Genomic DNA, 25398 nt, shown 5'->3' with positions numbered 1-25398 from the left:
TTCACTCTCTTTCATTTTCATCAAGAGGCTCTCTAGTTCTTCAGTTTCTGCCATAAGGGTGTGTCATCTGCATATCTGAGGTTATTGATATTTCTCCCGGCAATCTTGATACCAGCCAGTGCTTTCTTCAGCTACCGTTTTTCATGATGTACTCTGCATGTAAGTTATATAAGTATAACTGACAATACACAGCCTTGATGTACTCCTTTTCTTGTTTGGAATTGGTCTGTTGTGCCATGTCCATTTCTAACTGTTGCTTCCTGCATCCAGATTTCTCAGGAGGCAGGTCAGGTGGTCTGGGATTCCCATCAGGTTAGGGCTTTTCGCTGGATAGTTGTCTGTCTCTTTTTTTTTCTCTCTCTGGCTGTCCCACAGTTTGGGTTGCTGTTTCACCGTAGGTCCCTCAGATAGCCCTTGGGCATTCAGGCCAGGTCCTCACCTTAAGCAGTGCAGCTGGTGCCTCCCTGTTCAGCCCCTGCTTGCTGGTGGCATATCTGAGCACTGGGAGTTGACCATTAAACACATAATCTGTGGGTTTTATTTATTTTATTTATTTCTTCATTGTCCTCCCGGTTATATTTCCCTCTGAGATTCCAATACTCGCCACAGACCCCCCGTGACAGGGTTTCCTGGTGTTTGGAAAGTTCTTCTAAGACTCCCTTCCTGGGAGGGTTTCTGTTCCTACCTCTTTTGTCTCTCATTTTGTCTTCTATATTTTGTCCTACCTCCTTTCGAAGACAATGGGCTGCCTTTCTGGGTGCCTAATGTCCTTCTGCCAGCATTCAGAAGTTGTTTTGTGGAATTTGCTCAGTGTTAAAATGTTCTTTTAATTGTGGGGAAGAAAGTGATCTCCCTGTCCTATTCCTTTGCTGTCTTAATACCGTCCCTTGGCCTGTAGTTTTCTTTTTTTGTGGCACCTTTGTTTGGTTTTGCAATCTGGGTAATGGTGGCTTAAAAGCATGCGTTTGGGAGTTTCCTCACCTCTCAAATTTTGTGGACGAGTTTGAGTAGGATAACTCAGTCCTCCTCTAAATTTTTTGTAGGATTCAAAATTCTACCAAATTTTGTTTCATTTTGTAGAAAACTTTTTTGGTTTGTTGAAGGATTTTTGATGATTTCTCATTTCATACCAGTGTTGTAAGGAAAGATACTTGCTATAAATTAATTTTTCCTAAGTTTGTTAAGACTTGGGACATACGTTATGGTCTATGTGAAAAATAGTCCAAGTGTGCTTGAGAAGAATGAGGATCCTGTTGCTTTTGAATGGAATATCCTGTTACTTTTGGATAGTATGTGAGTTAGATCCATTTGATCTGATGTGTAGTTCAAATAGTGTTTTCCTTGTAGCTTTTGTATTTGGGTGATCTATCTGTTAAAAGTTGTAATATTGAAGCCTCTGGGGACTTATTAGTTATTTTAATATATTTCTCTCTTCAAAACAAATATTAATGAATTTGAAGCAAGAAATAAATATATATATATATATATTTGAAGCAAGATATATATATATATAGTAAGACTCCACCATTTAATATTTGCTTAGTATATTTAAGTATACAATGCAAGATACAGTGTTGGTTTTATACATATTTTTGATGTGTGTCTGGATCTGTTGACCATTTATCATTAAATCCCATGGACGGAGGAGGCTGGTGGGCTGCAGTCCATGGGGTATTTAAGAATTGGACACGACTGAGCAACTTCACTTTCACTTTTCACTTTTCATGCATTGGAGAAGGAATTAGCAACCCACTCCAGTGTTCTTGCCTGGAGAATCCCAGGGATGGAGGAACCTGGTGGGCTGCCACCTGTGGGGTCACACACAGTCGGACATGACTGAAGTGACTTAGCAGCAGCAGCAGCAAAAACCTTCTGTTCCACTTTTGAGCTACTGTTATTTTGTCTAATGTATAGCTATCTCTATCTTTTTTTTGATTTCCACTTGAAAGAAATATCTTTATCCACCTCTTCATGTTTAACCTGTGTTTGTCCTTAACTCGTGCAATGAGTGTCCTGTAGGCAGCATATTGTTGGTAGTTGAGTCTTTTGTTTTTCCCTTTTCTTTTCTAATCAATCTAGCCACTCTGTCCTTTGGAATATTTAGTCCATTTAACATCAGGGTGGTTAATGATACTTGAAGACTTACTATCTTTACTCTTTCCTGAATTTCTTTGTTTTTTTCCTTTTTTTTTTCCTGTTTTCTTGGGGGAATTGATTACTTTTCATAGTGGTAACTTTTTTCTGTTTTACCTTTTATATATATACTGTAGGTTTTTGGTTAACAATATGAGGCTTAACAATAATGTCATGCATGTAATGATCTGTTTTAAGTTGATGACAACTTAAAATTTTTATTGCATAGAAAAGCTCTATTACTCCTCACATTGACATTTCTGTTATTGCGGTTTATCTTTCTTATATTGTATATTCATCTAGAAATTGTAGCTAATGTTTTTAATAGTTTTGTCTCATTTATAGAATAATTTATTATTGTCCTACATGTTCTTCAGAAATGAAGGAAAGATAGAATTTACCAAACAGATGCAAAACAGTTCATCACCAGTACACCTGCGTGATAATAAATGCTGAAAGGAGTTCTTCAGGCTAATGTGAAAAATAGCGTGGGGAGGGGAGAAATGGGATACATTGGAAGATTGGGATACACACGTAGACACTATTGATAGTAAGAGTACAGTGTATAAAAACATAACTAATGAGAACTTACTGTAAGGCACAGGGAACTCTACTTAACAGTATTTGTGACCTAAATGGAAGGAATTCCAAAAGGAGGAGGAGGTAAATGTACACATATGGTTGATTCACTTTGTTGTACAGTAGAAACTAACACAACACTGTAAAGCAACTATACTCCAATTTAAAAAAATTCTTTTAATGTTAGCTTCTAGCTTACATTGTTTCTTCTGAGAAATACAGCTATAAACTTGATGGGGATTACATATTAGAGAAAGTTTTCTCTTTGCTGCTTTTAACATTCTGTTTCCCTTTTAGAAAATTGAATTATGTGTCTTGAGATCATTTTAGGATGATCTCAGTTTCATTACTTAGGATGAAATTCTGGGGATATAGGACATTTGGATATCCAGATGTTTACAGGTTACGGAAACCATTAGTTCTTTGAAGCCATTGTTCCTCTCTTTCTCTCCTCATTTCCTGGGATGCCAGTATTTAAGTTGCATTCTATAATGATATCCCATAGTTTTTGTTTTATCTCAGACTAATTTATATGATGATCATGTCATAAAATTTTTTTCTTCTCCTTGATCCATTTTGCTGTTGATGCTCTCTATTGCATTCTCCCCCTCCCCCTTTCATCTCCCTGTATTCTTTCAGAAACTTGTTTGGTTCTCTTTTATGATCACTGTCTTGAACTTAAACTTCCTTTGTTTACATGTGGCTTTCAGTGTTTTGTTTAGTTTTTCTGTGTTTTCTTTTAGTTCACTGAAATTAAAATAATTTCTTAATTCTTTATGGCATATTGCAGATCTCCATGTCTTTTGGGTTGATTACTGGAAAGTTACTGTGTTCTATTGGTTGTCATGTGTCCTTGATTTGTTTTTAATATATTGTAAAAAGTTATTTAGTTTTAGTTGAAAGATAATTGCTTTACAATATTAAGTTCGATTTCTGCCATACATCAACATGAATCAACCATAGATGTTCATATGTCCTATGAATCAACCATAGATACACATGTTTCATCTCTCTCGAACCTCCCTGCCTTTTCCCTCCCCATCCCACTCTGGGTTGTCACAGAGCAGTGGCAGTGGTTTTTGGGTGAGAATTGTAGAAAACTTACTCTACCATGGTGTATCCAAATTAAACTTTTATTAGAGCTAATAAAATGAGTTTTAAAGGAAAATTTGAAGATGCCTTAAATAATACATTATTTTACTTATGCTCATAAGACATTTTCTCAATTACCTTTTTATGATTGCATTTTTGAGAGGAAAAAGAAGACAAGCTAGAAAGTTTTGGGGAGAGGAAGAGTGACAATATATTTAGAAGTATCTACCATACTTTTGGAGAAGGTGATGGCACCCCACTCCAGTACTTCTGCCTGGAAAATCCCATGGTGGGCTGCAGTCCATGGGGTCACTAAGAGTTGGACACGACTAAGCGACTTCACTTTCATTTTTCACTTTCATGCACTGGAGAAGGAAATGGCAACCCACTCCAGTATTCTTGCCTGGAGAATCCCAGGGACGGAGGAGCCTGGTAGGCTGCAGTCCATGGGGTCGCTAAGAATTGGACACGACTGAGCGACTTCACTTTCACTTTCACCATATTTTTATGATTGAAAAATACTTATTACTATACTTACTATGACCTTTTCTTTTAAAAATAAATTTATTTTAATTGGAGGCTAATTACTTTACAATATTATGTTGGTTTTGTCATACATCAACATGAATCTGCCACGGGTATATACGTGTTCCCCCTCCTGAACCCCCCTCCTGCCTCCCTCCCCGTACCATCCTTCTGGGTCATCCCAGTGCACCAGCTCCAAGCATCCTGTATCATGCATCGCATCTGGAATGGCGATTCATTTCACATACGATAATATACATGTTTCAATGCCATTCTCCCAAATCATCCCACCCTCTCCCTCTCCCACAGAGTCCAAAAGACTGTTCTATACATCTGTGTCTCATTTGCTGTCTCGCATATAGGGTTATTGTTACCATCTTCCTAAATTCCATATACATGCGATAGTATACTGTATTGGTGTTTTTCTTTCTGGCTTACTTCACTCTATATAATAGGCTCCAGTTTCATCCACCTCATTAGAACGGATTCAAATGTATCATTTTTAATGGCTGAGTAATACTCCATTGTATATATGGACCACAACTTTCTTATTCATTTGTCTGCCGATGGACATCTAGGTTGCTTCCATGTCCTGGCTGTTATAAACAGTGCTGCAGTGAACATTGGGGTACACATGTCTCTTTCAATTCTGGTTTCCTCGGTGTGTATGCCCAGCAGTGGGATTGCTGGGTCATAAGGCAGTTCTGTTTCCAGTTTTTTAAGGAATCTCCACACTGTTCTCCATAGTGGCTGTACTAGTTTGCATTCCCACCAACAGTGTAAGAAGGTTCCCTTTTCTCCATACCCTCTCCAGCATTTATTCCTTGTATACTTTTGGATCGCAGCCATTCTGACTGGCGTGAAATGGTACCTCATTGTGGTTTTGATTTGCATTTCTCTGATAATGAGTGATGTTAAGCATCTTTTCATGTATTTGGTAGCCATCTGTATGTCTTCTTTGGAGAAATGTCTGTTTAGTTCTTTGGCCCATTTTTTGATTTGGTCGTTTATTTTTCTGGAGTTGAGCTGCAGGAGTTGCTTGTATATTTTTGAGATTAGTTGTTTGTCAGTTCCTTCATTTGCTATGATTTTCTCCCATTCAGAAGGCTGTCTTTTCACCTTGCTTATAGTTTCCTTTGTTGTGCAGAATCTTTTAATTTTAATTAAAATTAAAATTTGTTCCATTTGTTTATTTTTGCTTTTATTTCCAATATTCTGGGAGGTGGGTCATAGAGGATCCTGCTGTGATTTGTGTTGGAGAGTGTTTTGCCTATGTTCTCCTCTAGGAGTTTTATAGTTTCTGGTCTTATGTTTAGATCTTTAATCCATTTTGAGTTTATTTTTGTGTATGGTGTTAGGAAGTGTTCTAGTTTCATTCTTTTACAAGTGGTTGACCAGTTTTCCTAGCACCGCTTGTTAAGGAGATTGTCTTTTTTCCATTGTATGTTCTTGCCTCCTTTGTCAAAGATAAGGTGTCCATGGTGTGTGGATTTATCTCTGGGCTTTCTGTTTTGTTCCATTGATCTATATTTCTGTAGTACTGAATCTATATTCCAGTACCATACTGTCTTGATGACTGTGGCTTTGTAGTAGAGCCTGAAGTCAGGCAGGTTGATTACTCCAGTTGCATTCTTTCTCAAGATTGCTTTGGCTGTTGTAGGTTTTTTGTATTTCCATACAAATTGTGAGATTATTTCTTCTAGCTCTGAAAAATACCATTGGTAGCTTGATAGGGATTCCATTGAATCTGTAGCTTGCTTTGGGTAGTATATTAATTTTCATTATATTGATTCTTGTGATCCATGAACATGGTATATTTCTCCCATTAATGTCCTCTTTGATTTCTTTCACCTATGTTTTATAGTTTTCTGTGTATAGGTCTTTGGAGAAGGCAGTGGCACCCCACTCCAGTACTCTTGCCTGGAAAATCCCATGGACGGAGGAGCCAGGTAGGCTGCAGTCCATGGGGTCACTAAGAGTCAGACACGACTGAGCGACTTCACTTTCACTTTTCACTTTCATGCATTGGAGAAGGAAATGGCAACCCACTCCAGTGTTCTTGCCTGGAGAATCCCAGGGATGGGGGAGCCTGGTGCATTGCCATCTGTGGAGTTGAACAGAGTCGGACACGACTGAAGCTACTTAGCACACTTAGCAGCATCCTATATAGGTCTTTAGTTTCTTTAGGTAGATTTATTCCTAAGTATTTTATTCTTTTCATTGCAATGGTGAATGGAATTGTTTCCCTAATTTCTCTTTCTGTTTTCTCATTATTAGTGTATAAGAATGCAAGAGATTTCTGTGTCTTGATTTTATATCCTGCAACTTTACTGTATTATATTCATTGATTAGTTCCAGTAATTTTCTGGTGGAGTCTTTAGGGTTTTCTGTGTAAAGGATCACGTCATCTGCAAACAGTGAGTTTTACTTCTTGTCCAGTTTGGATTCCTTTTATTTCTTTTTCTGCTCTGATTGCTGTGGCCAAAACTTCCAAACTATGTTGAATAGTAGTGGTGAAAGTGGGCACTCTTGTCTTGTTCCTGACTTCAGGGGGAATACAATTTTTCACCATTGAGGATAATGTTTGCTGTGGGTTTGTCATATATAGCTTTTATTATATTGAGGTATGTTCCTTCTATTCCTGCTTTCTGGAGAGTTTTTATCATAAATGGATGTTGAATTTTGTCAAAGGCTTTCTCTGCATCTATTGAGATAATCATATGGCTTTTATTTTTCAGTTTGTTAATGTGATGTATTACCTTGATTGATTTGCGGATATTGAAGAATTCTTGCATCCCTGGGATAAAGCCCACTTAGTCATGGTGTATGATCTTTTTAATGTGTTGTTGGATTCTGATTGCTAGAATTTTGTTAAGGATTTTTGCATCTATGTTCATCAGTGATATTGGCCTGTAGTTTTCTTTTTTTGTATGGCATCTTTGTCAGGTTTTGGTATTAGGGTGATGGTGGCCTCATAGAATGAGTTTGGAAGTTTACCTTCCTCTGCAATTTTCTGGAAGAGTTTGAGTAGGATAGGTGTTAGCTCTTGTCTAAATTTTTGGTAGAATTCAGCTGTGAAGCTGTCTGGACCTGGGCTTTTGTTTGCTGGGAGATTTCTGATTACAGTTTCTGTTTTTGTGCTTGTGATGCGTCTGTTAAGATTTTCTATTTCTTCCTGGTCCAGTTTTGGAAGGTTGTACTTTTCTAAGAGTTTGTCCATTTCTTCCACATTGTCCATTTTATTGGCATATAATTGCTATAGTAGTCTGCTTTGTATTTCTGTTTTGTCTGTTGTGATCTCTCCATTTTCCTTTCTAATTTTATTGATTTGATTTTTCTCCCTTTGTTTCTTGATGAGTCTGGCTAATGGTTTGTCAATTTTATTTATCCTTTCAAAGAACCAGCTTTTGGCTTTGTTGATTTTGGCTATGGTCTCTTTTGTGTCTTGCATTTATTTCTACCCTAATTTTAAGATTTCTTTCCTTCTGCTAACCCTGGGGTCCTTCATTTCTTCCTTTTCTAGTTGCTTTAGGTGTAGAGTGAGGTTATTTATTTGACTTTTTTGTTGTGATATGCCTGTATTGCTATGAACCTTCCCCTTAGGAATGCTTTTACAGTGTCCCACAGATTTTGGGTTGTTGTGTTTTCATTATCATTCATTTCTATGCAAATTTTGATTTATTTTTTTATTTCTTCTGTGATTTGTTGGTTCGTCAGCAGTGTGTTGTTCAGCCTCCATATGTTGGAATTTTTAATAATTTTTCTCCTGTAATTGAGATCTAATCTTACTGCATTGTGGTCAGAAAAGATGCTTGGAATGATTTCAGTTTTTTTGAATTTACCAAGGCTAGATTTATGGCCCAGGATGTGATCTATCCTGGAGAAGGTTCTGTGTGCGCTTGAGAAAAAGGTGAAATTTCATTATTTCGGGGTGAAATGTTCTATAGCTATCAATTAGGTCTAACTGGTCTGTTGTATCATTTAAAGTTTGTGTTTCCTTGTTAATTTTCTGTTGATCTATCCATAGGTGTGAATGGGGTATTAAAGTCTCCCACTATTACTGTGTTATTGTTAATTTCTCTTTTCATACTTGTTAGCATTTGTCTGACATATTTTGGTGCTCCTGTCTTGGGTGCATACATATTTATAAATGTTAATATCTTCTTCTTGGATTGATCCTTTGATCATTATGTAGTGTCCTTTTTTGTCTCTTTTCATGGCCTTTATTTTAATGTCTATTTTATCTGATATGAGTATTGCTACTCCTGCTTTCTATTGGTCTCTATTTGCGTGGCATATCTTTTTCCAGTCCTTCACTTTCAGTCTGTATGTGTCCCCTGTTTTGAGGTGGGTCTCTTGTAGACAACGTATATAGGGATCTTGTTTTTGTATCCATTCAGCCAATCTGTCTTTTGGTTGGGGCATTCAACCCACTTACATTTAAGATAATTATTGATAAGTATGATCCTGTTGCCATTTACTTTATTGTTTTGGATTCTGGTTTATATACCCTTTTTGTGTTTCCTGTCTAGAGAAGATCCTGTAGCATTAGTTGGAGAGCTGGTGTGGTGGTGCTAAATTCTCTGAGCTTTTGCTTGTCAGGAAAGCTTTTGATTTCTCCTTCATATTTGAATGATTTCCTTGCTGAGTACAGTAATCTGGGCTATAGGTTATTTTGTTTCATCACTTTAAGTATGTCCTGCCATTCCCTCGTGGCATGAAGAGTTTCTATGGAAAGATCAGCTGTTATCCTTATGGGAATCCCCTTGTGTGTTGTTGGTTTTCCCTTGCTGCTTTTAATATTTGTTCTTTGTGTTTGATCTTTGTTAATTTGATTAATATGTGTCTTGGGGTGTTTCACCTTGGAATTATCCTGTTTGGGACAATATGGGTTTCTTGGACTTGGGTGATTATTTCCTTCCCCATTTTAGGCAAGTTTTCAACTATTACCTCCTCAAGTATTTTCTCATGGTCTTTCTTTTTGTCTTCTTCTTCTGGGACTCCTATGATTTGAATGTTGGGGCGTTTAACACTGTCCTGGAGGTCTCTGAGATTGTCCTCATTTCTTTTAATTCGTTTTTCCCTCTCTGATTCATTTATTTCTACTATTCTATCTTATTTTTCACTAATCCTATCTTATGCCTTCATTATTCTTCTGTTCCCTCCAGAGTGTTTTTGATCTCAATGATTGCATTATTCATTGTATACTGACTCTTTTTTATTTCTTACAGGTCCTTGTTAAACCTTTCTTGGATCTTCTCAATCCTTGTCTCCAGGCTGTTTATCTGTGATTCCATTTTGGTTTCAAGATTTTGGATCATTTTCACTATCATTATTCAGAATTCTTTTTCAGGTAGATTCCCTATCTCTTCCTGTTTCGTTGGGCTTGGTGGGCATTTACCCTGTTCCTTTACCTCCTGGGTATTCCTCTGTCTCATCATCATCTTGTTTATATTGGTGTGTTGGGGTAGCCTTTCTGTATTCTTGCAGTTTGTGGAGTTCTCTTTATTTTGGAGTTTCCTCGCTGTGGGTGGGTTTGTACAGGTGGCTTGTCAAGGTGTCCTGGTTAGGGTAGCTTGTGTCGGTGTTCTGGTGGCTGGAGCTGGATATTTTCTCTCTGGAGTGTCATGAAGTGTCCAGTAATGAGTATGAGATGTCAGTGGGTTTGGAGTGATTTTGGGCAGCCTGTATATTGGAGCTCAGGGGTGTGTTCCTGTGTTGCTGGAGAATTTGCGTGGTATGTCTTGCTCTGGAACTTGTTGGCCCTTGTGTGGTGCTTGGCTTCAGTGTAGGTATGGAGGCATTTGATGAGCTCCTGTCAATTAATTTTCCCTGGAGTCAGGAGTTCTCTGGTGTTCTCAGGATTTGGACTTAAGCCTCCTGCTTCTGGTTTTCAGTGTTATTTTTACAGTAGCCTCAAGACTTCTGCATCTATATAGCACCATTGATAAAACATCTAGGTTAAAGATGAAAAGTTTCTCCACAGTGAGGGGCATCCAGAGAGGTTCCCAGAGTTCCATGGAGAAGAGAAGAGGGAGGAGGGAGTTAGAGGTGACCTGAATGAGATGAGGTGGAATCCAAAGAGGAGAGAGCAAGCTAGCCAGTAATCACTTCCTTATGTGTGCTCCACAGTCTGGACCACTAAGAGATGCTCACGGAGTTATACAGAGAAGAAAAGAGGGAGGAAGGATACAAAGGTGGCCAGGAGGATAAAGGGGGGGAATCAAAAGGAGAGAGACAGATCCAGCCAGTAATCTGTTCCCTAAGTGTTCTCCACCATCTGGAACACACACAGAGATTCAGAGAGTTGGGTAGAGAAAGGAAGGGGGAGGGAGGAGATAAGAGGTGACCTGGTGGAGAAAAAGGAGAGTCCAAAGCAGGAGAGAGCAGTCAACCCAGTAATCTCGCTCCCAAGTAAAAATGGGTCCTGAAGATCGGGTTCTTAAAGGTACAAAATTGATAACAAATACCAAAAAGCAAAGATTAAAAGTCTAGAGTAGAGGTTGGATTTTCAAAAATACAATATTAAAGAAGAAAAAAAAAGTCACAAAAATTATATGTATATAAAAATATATATATATGTATATAAAGTTTGCTCTTAAAAAATAGGGTCTCTTTTTTTTTGAAAAGTAGGTTATAAACATGAAAATTAAAGGAGTAATAGAGAATTTAAAAATCTAAAAAAATGATAGTAAAAATATATCTAAGACTTTCTCTGGTGGTGGTGTGGGCAGTGTGGGGTCAGTTCATTTTTGGATAGTTCCTTGGTCCAGCTTATATTTCTCAAGATCTATAGGCTCCTGTGTATGTAGTTGGTACTAACTACAAGGTTTTAATTTTCAGTCTGTTGCACCTGTTACTTCAAGACGGTTCCCTCTGTTTTAGCGTCTTCTGTGTGCTGGTATCTTCAGTGTCTGATTTCCGCCCTGACAGAAGAGGGCGGTGGTGGACAGTTTTTTAGGCTGACTTGTTCAGTTGCCCTGTGGGGAGGGAGGGACGCTGCAAATAACACTGGTGAATGCTCGCAGTGTCTCAGCCACACTGGGCCTGCCCCCCGTCACGGAGCGCGTGTGCCCTCCCTGCTCACACTGCTCAGGCTCTAGGTTGCTCCGCTGGTAACCGTCCGAGGCCAGCCCTGGGCTGCATGCCCTCCTAGGTCTAAGCCGCTCAGGTTCAGACACTCAGGTAGTCCTCAGAGGTGCAGACTCGGTTGGGCCTGCGTTTTGTGCCCTTCCCATGTCAGAGTAGGTCAGGTGATGAGGTGTTCCGCAAGTGGTTGCTGCCACTTAGCGCCTCCCCCTTCCCTGCCACTCTGTTTTCTTGGTGTACAACAGGCGCTCCTTCTCAGGCGGATGTTAACTGTCCAGAACCCCAAGAAGTCTTAGCAAAGAAGCATGCTTGCAGTTTGGTAGATATTGTCTCTCTGGGGCTGTGATTGCCCCCTTCTGGCTCTGGCTGCCTGTCACCAGAGGGGTTGGTCTGCAGCCAGCTAGCTCTGTTCAGTGCTTTGTTCTGTGAGCAGGCCTGGTGGTGTCTTAGGTTAGGGCTTTTTGCATGGTAGGTATCCCACAGTCTGGTTTGCTAGCCAAGTTAGTTCTCTCAGATTGCCCTTGGGGCATTCAGGCCCAGTCCTTACTCTAAGCAGTGCAGCCCATGCCTCCCTGCCCAGCCCCCACTTGCTAGTGCTGGGTGCAGGTATCTGTGCTGCTTCTCCACTAGGGGAGTTAGCGTTGGGCACGGTAATCTGTGGGTTTTAATTATTTATTTATTTTCCCTCCTAGTTATGTTGCCCTGTGTGGTTCCAAGGCTTACCACAGACTTGGCAGTGAGAGTGTTTCCTGGTGTTTGGAAACTTCTCTCTTTTTAAGACTCCCTTCCTGGGACAGAGCTCCATTCCTACCTCTTTTGTCTCTCTTTTTGTTTTTTCTATTTTTTTCTACCTCCTTTTTAAGACAATGGGGTGCTTTTCTGGGTGCCTGATGTCCTTTGCCGGCATTCAAAAGTTGTTTTGTGGAATTTACTCAGCGTTTAAATGTTCTTTTGATGAGTTTGTTGGGGAGAAAGTGGTCTCCCCATCCTATTGCTCCGCCATCTTAGGACCGCCCTCGCCATGACCTTTATATTTGAAGCATTTGGAATAAAAGTCATGAGATAGGTTATCTTTTGAAAATGGATTGGAAATGTCTTAGGGATGACATTTTGGAAATTAATTCTTTAATATAAATTACAATTGCGTTTTTTACTTTTGTGTTCGTTAAGGACTATGTGGTTAAAGAATTAATGGAGGGATTGTCAGAACCAGATCTTGGAGGCTTGTAGTCCACAGGGTTTGAATTTTGTTTAGAGTCAGCAGGGAACCATTATGTTTTGCATTAAGGTCTGACATCATTTAAATTATGCTTTAGAAAAGGAAATTTACAGTCACAGATACATGAAGAGAAGGAGAGGGGCATGACATTCCTTGAAGGACCACATAGTGGAAAGAAGCAGAGGAAATATGATGTAGAGCGTTTTCTAGGATTCTGTAGAGAAGGAATGAACAAGGAAGAGAAGGTATACTAAATTTATGGTTGGATACTTTGAATAATTTCAATGGTCTCTGGGCTATAGGAACCCAGTTGTTGTTCCTAGTTGTTTGGTTTGTGGCTTTGGATTATTTTTTGGTAAATGTATTCTAGGCATAGTGTATCAGTTTGATGGTTAAGGTTGCAGGCTTTGATTGGTTGATTTGCATATCAAAGGTGGACTCAAAAAGGAGACTATTGCTTTCAGTAGGATTTACCTACATGTGGGAGGGGCAGTTCCCCCAGGATCAAGGACCCAAAAGAGAAAAATATACTCCACTACACCACATTATTTGGAATTTTAACAAGCAGACATTCTGTATATTGTCAACAAAAATAATGCTATATGTAATCGCAGGATTGAAGGTGAATTAGAGAGTGGAGATAGGAAAAGCCAGCCTTAAGTTTGTGTGGTACTTGGTGCTAAGAAACTCCAATACTTTAGCCACCTGATGCAAAGAGCTGACTCATTTGAAAAGACCCTGATGCTGAGAAAGATTGAGGGCAGGAGGTGAAGGGGACAACAGAGAATGAGATGGTTGGATGGCATCACTGACTCAATGGACATGGGTTTGAGTGGACTTCAGGAGTTGGTGATGGACAGGGAGGCCTGCAGTTCATGTCAAAGAGTTGGACATGACTGAGTGACTGAAATGAACTGGTGCTAAGTAAATTATGACCCTCTAATAAACCTCATCTTTTTGTTCCCTCTATCTACGCACTCGTTTTTTAGGCATGTGCTAGGTACTTTGCATTCTTGTCTTTTAACTTCTTTTTTAACTGGCTATTTCTTCTACCATAGATTAAATTTTGTAGATGACCATCATCTTTATGTTCAAATGTTGTTATTTCAGTCACTAGGAGAAAGAGAAACTCTTGCTTATGGTTTCAGACATCCTACAAGTAGAACTTTGATTTTATTATGTTCAAAGATGATTTTTTTTTTTCCCTAGCTGCTACCAAATCATTTGTTGCCTGGAGAATATAGATATACTTTGAGAATTATTTCTGCAGTCAGAAGGTCAGTGAAGGGAAGTGATTGTAAGCTAAGCAGAAATCTCAAGCATGTTTATCATTGTAATAAATTTTTATATTTTACCCTTCTGTAATTGATTGGTAGAAAGATGATAGTCTGTATTAAATTCAAAGATATAATAAGAATTTTGCTGGAATTCCCTCAATACAAGTTGGTTAAACTTGAATCTTAAGAGTCATTTACTGTTAATGGAGAGGAAGCTAGAGGGTGCTTTCTGGGGTACAAAAAATATTCTGTATCTTACTCTGAGTTATGCTAATACAAAAATACACATATATAAATTAAACTAAACACTTAATATTTATGCACTTTAATAAAAGAAATTATTGAAATGCAGCAGAAAAGAAACAGATTCATGAGTTGCCAGTGCAAAGGGGAGAAGAAAGATAAGGTAGGAAATAAAGAGGTACAGTCTATTACATGTGAAACAAATAAGCTCAAAGAAATGTTGTGTCACACAGGGAACACAGTCAATAGTTTTAAGTTAAAAGTAGAATGTAACTTTCAAATATTGTGAATCACTGTGTTGTATACTTGAAATTTACATAATAATTGCACTGAGCTGTATACCTCAATTAAAAAAAAAATGTTTATATCGATTATACAGTGATTAAAACAAAGAAAATCCCAAACACTGTCAACCTGATAGATTTACTGCCCTTTCTTATGATATAATTGTCCAAATACTTTGGGAAATCATGATGTTTCCTTTATTTTACATTGATAGGTTTCTGATTAATCAATAAATGTTACCATTTCAGAAGTATAAACATCATGGTGACATATGTAATATTTAATGTAATTTTAATATGTAATGTTTAATCAGTATTTAATATGTATATACTATTTAACATTAAATAGTTTAATATTTGGTGTACTTTATTCCCTGGTTTAGGAGCTGTGACTGATGAGAATCAGAGGCCATGGATGAAGATGAATTTGAATTACAGCCACAGGAGCCAAACTCATGTTTTGATGGAATAGGTATATCTGTTTCTTGGTTGTTCCACTTTCCATTTGCCAGATTTGGAATTGTTTATCTATAGGATGGATTTTTAGATCTGTAACTTATTCATACTTAGGTATCTTCTTATTCTATCAAAATCTCATTTGACAGCTCAGTCTTGTCAATAATGCCATCAGTATCAAATTCTTAGCTGTTGACTTTATTCTCATTTTTCCCAGTAAAGTCCTGTTAGTTATTTCTGCTGGTACTGGTTTTGTCTTTTTGCTGTAATGCATTTCTACAATTTTGGTGACCTGTAAAATGCATCTGTTTGTTACCTCACATTTTTGTAGGTTGGAAATTCATATACAGTGTTACTTAACTGTCATTTATTTAGAATTTCACAAAGCCAAACTCAAGAGTGTTGGCAGGGCTTCATTCCTTTGCTGATTGCCTTTTTTATTTTGCTTCTGGAGACTGCCTATATTCCTTTTCATGTTTTACATGTGTGTCTATTTAGCAGTAGCGAATTGAGTCCCTATCATGTTTTAAATCTAACATTCCTTCCTGTCACATTTTATTGGCTCCAGCCAGCAACCCACCCAAGATAATCTGCCTGTATCTTACACTGACACCCTTAATTCCATCTGCAAGATTTCTTTTACCATGTCACACACATATTTTATAGATCCAAGAATTAGAGTTTGGGTGTCTTAGAGGGACTATTTTGCCTATCACTCTAGTTCCCAAACATTTAAGCCTCTCATAAGTATAAAATCCGTTCATTCTCTCCTGAGGTTCTCAGACTTGGCATCCAAAATGCTCATCTGAGTTAAGAAAAATCTAAAGAAAGAAAGTGAAGTCGCTCAGTCGTGTCCACCTCTTTGTGACCCCATGGACTGTAGCCTACCAGGATTCTCCATGGGATTTTCCAAACGAGTACTGGAGAGGTTTGCCATTTTCTTCTCCAGAGATATTCCCAACCCAGGGATCGAACTCAGGTCTCGCACATTTAGAAAAATCTAAAATAGCATCTAAATCAAATGTTCATGATACTCTGGTTATGGTTCATTAGGTATAGCTCGAAGTTTGCAGTTCTTCTTCATCTGCAGTCCTGTACAGAAACAAGTTATCTACTCCCAATGTAAATGGAAGGGCAGCCTTGAATATCCTGGTTCATTCAAACAGGGTGAAAGGAGGGTGAAATGGTATTAATAAATGTTCAAAGATAACTAGGTAGGTTAATGCAGTACTTCCCATTAGGTTTCAAATCCTGGGCCTTTAATGGCTGCCTTGAGTTACCCTACCCTTTTTCATCAAAGATAGTATTTTTCAACTGAGTAGTTTTGTCTGTGTGCTTCTTATTCCTAGAATCTGGAGTGCCAGCTTTCCTTATGTTGTATTTTTTCTGTCTTCTTTACTCCAAGCTAATAATCCAAACTAGTATTGATTATGAAAGTATAAATTTTTAAAGAAGTTTGTGAATCTCTTCTCTGTGTCATGGGCATTTTCTTTACTAGAGAAGAGATTTATCTACATGGCTTTTAGAAATAATACCACTTCTTTTTGACTTTTGTCAAGATAATTGAGGGACAGTACCCTAAACTCCTTAGAAACATTTTAGTTTGTATACCATTTACAGCCTCAGAAAGACCTTGTTCTCAGACAGTTTGGTGTGTCTGAATTTCAGGGAGGTATTGAGTCACAGACTACTTTTTCTGTAGAAAAGTTTTGTCCTGACATCACATCGCCCCAGGTTTAACTCTTTTTTCATCTGTTGAGACAGAATATCAAATTAAGTCCTTCTAGCTTTTTATTTATTCTTCTATAATTTCCTTTTCTTTCCTTGAATTTATCATTCCAGCAGAAAGAAACCAGGTTACAGCAGCAACATTGCTAAAAGCTCCTAAGCTTAAATATCTGAGTGAAATTTTATAAGTGACGCTTTCTATGGAATTGCAGGATAGAGTTTTGCTAATAAGCTACCCATTACAACGTAACAATATGTTCCGTTCTTTAGTTTTTGAATAACATGTTCTTCACTATGTTTAAAGCAGTTTTTTGTTTTTTTTTTTTAACTTGGAGGCTAATTACAATATTGTAGTGTGTTTTGCCACACATTCACATGAATTGGTAATGGGTGTACACGTGTCCCCCATTCTGAACCCCTCTCCCACCTCCCTTCCCAGTCCATCCCTCAGGGTTGTCCCAGTGCACTGGCCCTGAGTGCCCTGTCTCATGCATCGAACCTGGATTGACGATCTAGTTCACATATGATAATATACAAGTTTCAGTGCTGTTCTCTCAAATCATCCCACCCTTGCCTTCTCCCACATAGTCCAAAAGTCTGTTCTTTACATCTGTGTCTCTTTCGCTGTCTCACATATAGGGTCATCATTACCATCTTTCTAAATTCCATATATATGAGTTAATATACTGTATTGGTGTTTTTCTTTCTGACTTACTTCATTTTCTATAATAGGCTCCGGTTTCATCCACCTCATTAGAACTGATTCAAATGCGTTCTTTTTAATAGCTGAGTAATACTCCATTATGCATTTGTACCACAACCTTCTTAGCCATTCGTCTACCGATGGATATCTAGGTTGATTCCATGTCCTGGCTGTTGTAAACAGTATCAGCAGTATTTTAAAGTCTAGATTTGTATTAACTATCTGTACATGCTGACTTAAGTGTTCTCTAAGTCAATACAAGAATTTTCTGCCTTGATTGTTTCTTTCTTCTGAGTTCTCACTAACATGAATTGTTAACATCCGTATTTCTATTTGTGGTCTATTAAAGGGGAAATCAAAGCTATTTGACATTTGTAGGAATCTGTTATAGTGGCCCTCCACAATCTGATATCCAAAATCTATATTCATTTCTATGCCAAACTCTATAAACAAATATAACAGTTTAACACAGTGAAATTCTACATTTCACAGTTGCCATAGACAGAAATCTGTTGTGGCATAGCCATGCTATTTGGTTTGGATTTCATGTGGCCGAAATCATGGTTGTCAGCAGGGTGTTACTAGGGCTTTGGGGATGAAACTGATGCCAAGCTAATTCATGTGGTTGTCCGAATTCACTTCCTTACTGTTGTGGGGCCAAAGTCCCTATTGCCTTGCTGGCAGCTCTTTGCTCCTTGCTAATTGTGTACCTTCTCCTGCTTTTCATGTGCCAATACCTCCCTCCCATACCCACCCTCAGGGAACAGAGAATTGCATGTCTCTCAGACCTAATGTTCTGCTTCAACTCTAATGCTAGTCTAGGGAATTTCTTTGCTTTAAGGGTTTGTGTAATCAAATTGGACATACCTAAATTTTGTAGTGAATCACACTGTTTTAAGATTCCTTTAATTATATGCCCAAAGTACTCATGGCCTACATACATCATAATTTGATACATAGACACTTCCAGCCATTGGGACATTGACATTTTGCAAGGAGGGTAGGTCAGCGCAGTCTGTGTACCTCACTGCTCTTCATACCAGTCCTACCACTTAACCCAGGCACTTTTATCTCATTCTTAACCTATAATATTAAATTATTTTCCTCAAAGTTACTTTCATTAACTTTGCCAGTAGAGTACTTATCTAAAATAACATATGGATGGTGTCATATCTGTGTTCATCATGGGCCCAGAGATAAAGTATAAACCTGAAATCTTTTGTTTTGATAATGTCCTACTTAAACAGCCCTGTTTTTCAAGTTTTCCTGAAAGGAGCCTTGTGCATCAAGCAGATGGACTCCTGCTTCTTTCCTCCGACTGCACAAGAATGATGATATGCATGAAGTTATAGTAGTGGGAAAAAATGTATTGACATTTACAAATTACCCATGGTTCTAGGTATAGAATATTGTTAAAATGATTAACACAAGTCCTCTTACACATTCAGATTTTAAGGATTTCATTCATTGTATTTTATATGATCATATTGCTATATATTAATGAAACACTAACTTTACCAGGAAATATGGGGATTTTTAACATAAGGTTTCTAAGTCCTATGTGTGTGTATGTTTCTTAAAAAATTTGGGATAGTCTTTTTGGTAATTTCTGCTTGATAATGGTGACTACCTCTTTGGTCACTTGAACATAGTGAAGTGTAGTTGAAATACAGTTATAAAAATACAAAATGTAAATTAAAATATAAAAATATAATTAAATTTATAAATACTGTGTGTGTTTCTCCACAAGTTTCTCCAAAGAAGTCACAGCCTTTGGAGAAACACACATAGTATTTCCTAACTTAAGGGCACAAGAAAGCCTGGGTGAGCATTAGCCAAGGTAGATGGAGGAGCTTTTGTATTTTAACCCTGTTTATTAACACTCTGTTGTTTATCTTTGAGCCAGTCACTTAATCTTATCAGGTCCTCCAATTTCACATGTCCTAATTATGAAACCTCTCATTACAGTTTTTTCAGAATACTTTGCTTACACTTGCATTTGGTCATCACAACAGTCCCATGAGGTATGCATGGCAAATACTACTGTCCTCATTTCACTGATGAGGAAACAAAAAGAGGGTAAATGACTTGTCCAGGGTCACAGATTGAATGTCCTAACTATTCTCTGATTTAGACCTTTTAAAATCAGTTCTCTTTTAATGCTTTCACAGTCATGTTTTTAAGATGGAGTTTAAAGTTATCTATTGCATAATGTGAATTATTATAAACATTGAAAACAAATTATCATTGAGTATTTTGTCAGAAGTTCTATAGAAAGAAAATGTCCTTTTGTTATTATTTCTATATGTAGTTAGATGGGTATTTACTTGTTTAAAGAGTTATTGCATATTATTCTTCAGTCATTCTTGATCTTTTTTGTTTGTTAAAGAATCTGCTCTCAAAGTGTGCCATTGACACAGGGTCATTGGGCTAGATATCTGTGTAAATTCAGGTTCTCTAAGTCACAGCCAGGGACACTAAGGCAACCAGAGTAGCTAGTTAGCTAAGACTTCCATATTTCTTTGTTACTGGTCCGAGAGCCAAGATACCAGAATTGTTCTCATTTATCTATGTCATATTTGGTTAGGGATATTTTCTTCTTTTCTCACTTATGGCATTCTTGTGTTGTGCGAACAACTGTGAACTTGGTGAAGTCATTTAATCTCGATGAACTCCAGTTGATTTCACCTCTCAACCTTCACTCCTTAACTACAGAATGGAGTACACTAGAGTTTCTTATATTCTGAGGAACTACCCTGGAGATGGAAGGTTAAGGGCTCAGGAAGAGGCTCAGTGGAGGCAAAATACGGTGAACTTGGTCAGGACCCACAGAGACCAACCTCAACCTCCACTGCCCCATACAGCTGCACATTTTTTCATCTTATGGGTCCTCAGAGATTCTTAGTCAGTTGTCTTTCTTATTTTCTCTGTAATTGTGGTGTTCTGTCTCTTTTCATTGATGTACCCGTCCTATTAGTTGCTGGTAACTTTTTCTTTTATGACTGCCTTTCTTGTTTTTATATTTCTTTACATGTTAATTGTTTGGGGTTGAGTAAAAATAGTATTTGTGTTAATACCTTATTTCTTAAAGCTGTTTTAATGTTTGACAAAGCCAAGTATATGGGCTGTTTTCCTGGTGGAAATGAAATAACATTAACATCATTTGAGATTGTCATTCATGCCTACCTGAAATTTGTCATTTTAATTTTTGTATTTTTAAGGAACTGATGCTACACACATGGATGGTGATCAAATTGTTGTGGAAGTACAAGAAACTGTTTTTGTTTCAGATGTTGTGGATTCAGATATAACTGTGCATAATTTTGTTCCTGATGATCCAGACTCAGTTGTAATCCAAGATGTTATTGAGAATGTTGTTATTGAGGATGTTCAGTGCTCAGATATCTTAGAAGAAGCAGATGTGTCTGAAAATGTCATCATTCCTGAGCAAATGCTTTCCTCAGATGTAACAGAAGAAGTGTCTTTAGCACATTGCACAGTACCAGATGACGTCTTAGCTTCTGATATTACTTCAGCTTCAATGTCTATGCCAGAACATGTCTTGACCAGTGAGTCTGTACATGTGTCTGATGTTGGACATGTTGAACACATTGTTCATGGTAGTGTAGTAGAGGCAGAAATTGTCACTGATCCTCTGACAGCCGACGTAGTGTCAGAAGAAGTATTGGTAGCAGATTGTGCCTCAGAAGCAGTCATAGATGCCAACGGAATCCCTGTGGACCAGCAGGATGATGACAAAGGCAACTGTGAGGACTACCTTATGATTTCCTGTAAGTCCTGGGGTACAGTGATTGTCAAAGGTGTTTTTGAAGGCTGTCTTTCCTAACTTATATCCGGGGAATATTTTCTTGTCTTAAACTTATACAAAATTAAGATAAATCTCTTAGGCCTGTTTACATTATTTTATAGTATGGTTCCTGTAAGATAAGCCATAATTAAGGAAAGTCAGATGGTACAAAAATAAATAGTTTTTTCTATATAAGGATTTAGTAGAAGGATAAAAGCTGAAATCATGGAAGATGTGATGAGGCTGTTACCTGCTGTATTATAATTACCACTGAAATTTGGAAGAGTTTCAACTTGAAAAAGAAACTTTTTGTCTTTATAAATGCAGTCACTTTTGCACTTTACTGTCTTTATCCACACTAGTGTCCCTCTTCTCCGTGAAGTAATTATATTTTAAAAAATAAATTCTCTTTTGGCTTGGAATTATATTAGTTTAGTGCTGTGGAATAAAGTAGTAATGTACAAGAGTGTAAACAATTGGATTTTAGATTGATTAGAAATTTAATACCATTGATTTTGCATTCTGCTCATAGCTCTTAATGAAATACTGGGTTTCTTCATTGTATTTACCTTAAAAAATATTTTTTTTTGTTTAAAGTCACCTGGGAAATAGATATGGTTTAGCTTATACTTTGTCATTTTTGTAATAGTAGAACCACTGTTTATAGGGGTTTGCTCTTTTCTAACTTCAGTTTTTCTATATATTCCTTATATTAATGAAGTTCACCTTGTTGACTAGTTCTATCATCTAGTTGCTGAGTTAAATTACTTGTTTATCCTAAATTGCTAGCTCATGGGACAGTTGTTTTCTTTGGAAACAAGTTCTACTGTGTAGATGGAGTTAAGAGATTCCCATTAATTCTGAATATAAATCTTTATCCCTTCTGTCTTGAGCATAGCACCATTAAAAGTTACTGCACAATTTTTGGGGGCAGCGATGTAAGCATTTATACATCTCTTTTGTGATCAGGCATATCATATGGCCCAACTTTATAATTATAATTTTCTGCTTTCAACTGAACTTGCTTACTAGCTGTTACAGATCTAATTGTGCTAGTTTAAATAAATATTCATTGAACTCCTTCTGTGTATAAAACCTTATTCTAGATTAAGTATTGAGGTTCTTAATAATTTACAGTTTCTGACCTTGACTGTATATTCTGAAGAAAATAGGATATGTTCTATATTTATCACAACTAATTTAGGTTTTAATTTTAATGAAAATTTAATTAGAATATACATTTTTTAAAGATGATTTTATCTAGAGATTTCTATTTAATTGGTATGTACTTGTTTTTGCCTTCTATGAAATATACTTCTTTTTATTCTCTTTTATTTAAAACTGTGGGGAAGAGGAATGCTTGGAACCTGTTTTGTTATGAATGCAGTGAAGTTATGGTCTAATCTGATTTTATACATGATAGAGAAACCTGAGACATTGTTACTGACTTTTAATAATAATAGGAAGTATCTCAGTTCTTTGAATGTATTTGTTCAACAAATGTAGGTCAAAGAATGTAAACAGATATCTATTCTCCTTCTAGAAATGTCAATAAGTTACTAAATCTAAATGCCTAAGTTTTTATACAACGTTTAGTGTTGATCTTGTCAATTTTCTTCCTTCTGAAGATCTCCCATAATGACTAAGAAGAATTCTCATTTTTTATTATATAGTAATGTATCTAGACACAAATGATTACTTTTACAGCACAATGGCAATATATAGACTTGCAGTCTAGATGCTATTGTTGTTTTTAAATTGACCATGTCTTTCTTGAGGATAGAATTTGATGCATCTTACTTGTTTTAGGTATCTCTCCCATCAATCTCTATGCAAATTAGGTATGAAATATTTATTGAATATTGAATACATTAACTTTATGGCTGAAATTCTGTCATTATCATGCCCCCTACAGGGTCATCTAGCTTAGATATTTTAACCAGTTGACCTGGTATTATGGTATTAGTTTCCAATTAATTATGACTGGTTATATTGAACATTTACTCTAAAGAGGTTCTGTGATGAGTAAGTAAATTAAGCCCAAACCTTATCTAATGCATAAACTTAGATGATGCATACAATTTATGGTTTATTGCTTTTAATAGTTGTATTCTTAAATTCTCTGTGTTTATTCCTTTGTTCAATAGCTAATTGGACATGTTATATACCTTACCATTGTAAGCTCACTACCAGGTGCTTTCTGTTTGTTTTTAGAATTGTTTTTAGAATTTATTTTAAAATGGTAAAAGCGAATAACAGTTTAACATACATAGAAATTGTTTCTGAAAAATGAATAAGGATATTTTAGGGATTATGTCCTACTCAGATACTTTCTTTACTTTTGGTTTCATTCTGTTACTGCACATGGGCTTTCTCTGGTTGTTATGAGGGGAAACTACTCTGTAGTTGTGGTATGCAGCCTTTTCATTGTGGTGGCTTCTCTTGTTGCTGAGCATGGGCCCTGGGGCTTGGAGGCTTCGACAGCTGTGGTACACAGGCTTTGTAGCACCACAGCATGTAGGATCTTCCTAGACTAGAGACAGAACCCATGTCTCCTGCATTGGAAGGCAGATTTCTATCCACTATACCACCAAGGAAGTCTTAATCAGTTTTTAAAAGTTTATTCTGATAAGATACAGAAACAAAGTTTTGTTCGTTAGGCTGAAACTGATGTTTTTTGGTATAAGGACTCTAAAATGTATTTAGGAAATGTATACCAGGTGTACACTATGTCAAAGGAACTGTTAACTCAGCAATAAAAGAAAGTAAATACTAAACTGTTAAATTCAGGAAATCATCATCAAAGTAAAGGCCACTGTGTTGTCACTTTAATCCACTGTATTGTCTGTGTACAAAAGTTTATTTATTGTTTTTTTTGGCTGTACTGGATGACATGCGAGATCTTAATTCATAAGTAGGGATTAAACCTGCACTCCCTACAGTGGAAGCATAACTCTTACTACTGGGACTGTCAGGAAAGTCACCTACATATAACAAAATTTTAAATGCATATCAGTTCAGTTCAGTCACTCAGTCGTATCTGACTCTTTGCAACCCCATGAACTGCAGCATGCCAGGCCTCCCTGTCCATCACCAACTCCCAGAGTTCACTCACACCCATGTCCATCAAGTCAGTGATGCCATCCAGCCATCTTATCCTCTGTCATCCCCTTTTCCTCCTGCCCCCAATCCCTCCCAGCATCAGAGTCTTTTCAAATGAGTCAACTCCACATGAGGTGGCCAAAGGTACTGGAGTTTCAGCTTTAGCATTATTCCTTCCAGAGAACACCCAGGGCTGATCTCCTTTAGAATGGACTGGTTGGATTGCCTTGGAGTCCAAGGGACTCTCAAGAGTCTTCTCCAGCACCACAGTTCAAAAGCATCAGTTCTTTGGCACTCAGCTTTCTTCACAGTCCCAACTCTCACATCCATACATGACCACTGGAAAAACCATAGCCTTGACTAGACGGACCTTTGTTAGCAAAGTAATGTCTCTGCTTTTGAATATGCTATCTAGGTTGGTCATAACTCTCCTTCCAAGGAGTAAGCGTCTTTTAATTTCATGGCTGCAGTCACCATCTGCAATGATTTTACCCGTGACAAAAATTACACTTTTAGGAATTCATATAGATACGCTTGCATATGCATGAGATTCTGAATGTTTACCCAGAAGCTCTCAGGAATTGTTCTGCAGAGAAAGAAAGAGAAGTCACTCAGTCCTGTCCGACTCTTTGCGACCCCCTGGACTGTAGTCTACCAGGCTTCTACATCCATGGGATTTTCCAGGCAAGAGTACTGGAGTGGGTTGCTATTTCCACTGAAGTTGTGACTTGCAGGGAGACATTTTTTATTGTATACCCTTTGTACTGTTTGAACTTTATACCATATGTAAACTAATTGGCAAAACAGTTAGAAGCAGCAATAAGAACTAAAATACATAATTATCAATCTTGTCATAATTTAGAAAATTACAAAAATGAAGTGGTTAAAAAATTGAATTAATGGAGAAGGAAATGGCAACCCACTCCAGTATTCTTGCCAGGAAGTCCTCTAAGACAGAGGAGCCTGGGAGGCTACAGTCCATGGGGTCGCAAAAGAGTTGGGCACAACTTAGCCACTAAACAATAGCCAACAAGACCATTTCAAGTAGAAAAGGAAAATTTAATATATTAATAGAAGAGTCATTTGATCTAAATGTAAATTTATGCTTTACAGAGTGATAAGTAAACACGCTTTTCTAAAATACAGATGATATTTTATTT

The 25398-nt window shown here is 37.4% G+C and overlaps 1 protein-coding gene across 2 annotated transcripts in view; it reads left to right on the top strand.

Annotated features, from left to right (window-relative positions):
* ZFY (zinc finger protein, Y-linked) overlaps positions 1–25398 on the top strand; it is a 73905-nt gene that overhangs the window by 35531 nt on the left and 12976 nt on the right. Inside the window, exons 2-3 of one of the 2 annotated variants that reach the window (XM_059883969.1) lie at positions 14825–14913; positions 20550–21119. In XM_059883969.1, coding sequence (XP_059739952.1) covers positions 14853–14913; positions 20550–21119 — 631 coding nt within the window. In that variant the 5' untranslated portion in view covers positions 14825–14852. 2 annotated transcript variants of the gene reach the window in all.

The sequence above is a fragment of the Bos taurus genome, chromosome Y (assembly GCF_002263795.3).
Source record: "Bos taurus isolate L1 Dominette 01449 registration number 42190680 breed Hereford chromosome Y, ARS-UCD2.0, whole genome shotgun sequence".
Lineage (NCBI taxonomy): Eukaryota > Metazoa > Chordata > Mammalia > Artiodactyla > Bovidae > Bos > Bos taurus.
This window is presented reverse-complemented; position numbering and strand designations above follow the sequence as displayed.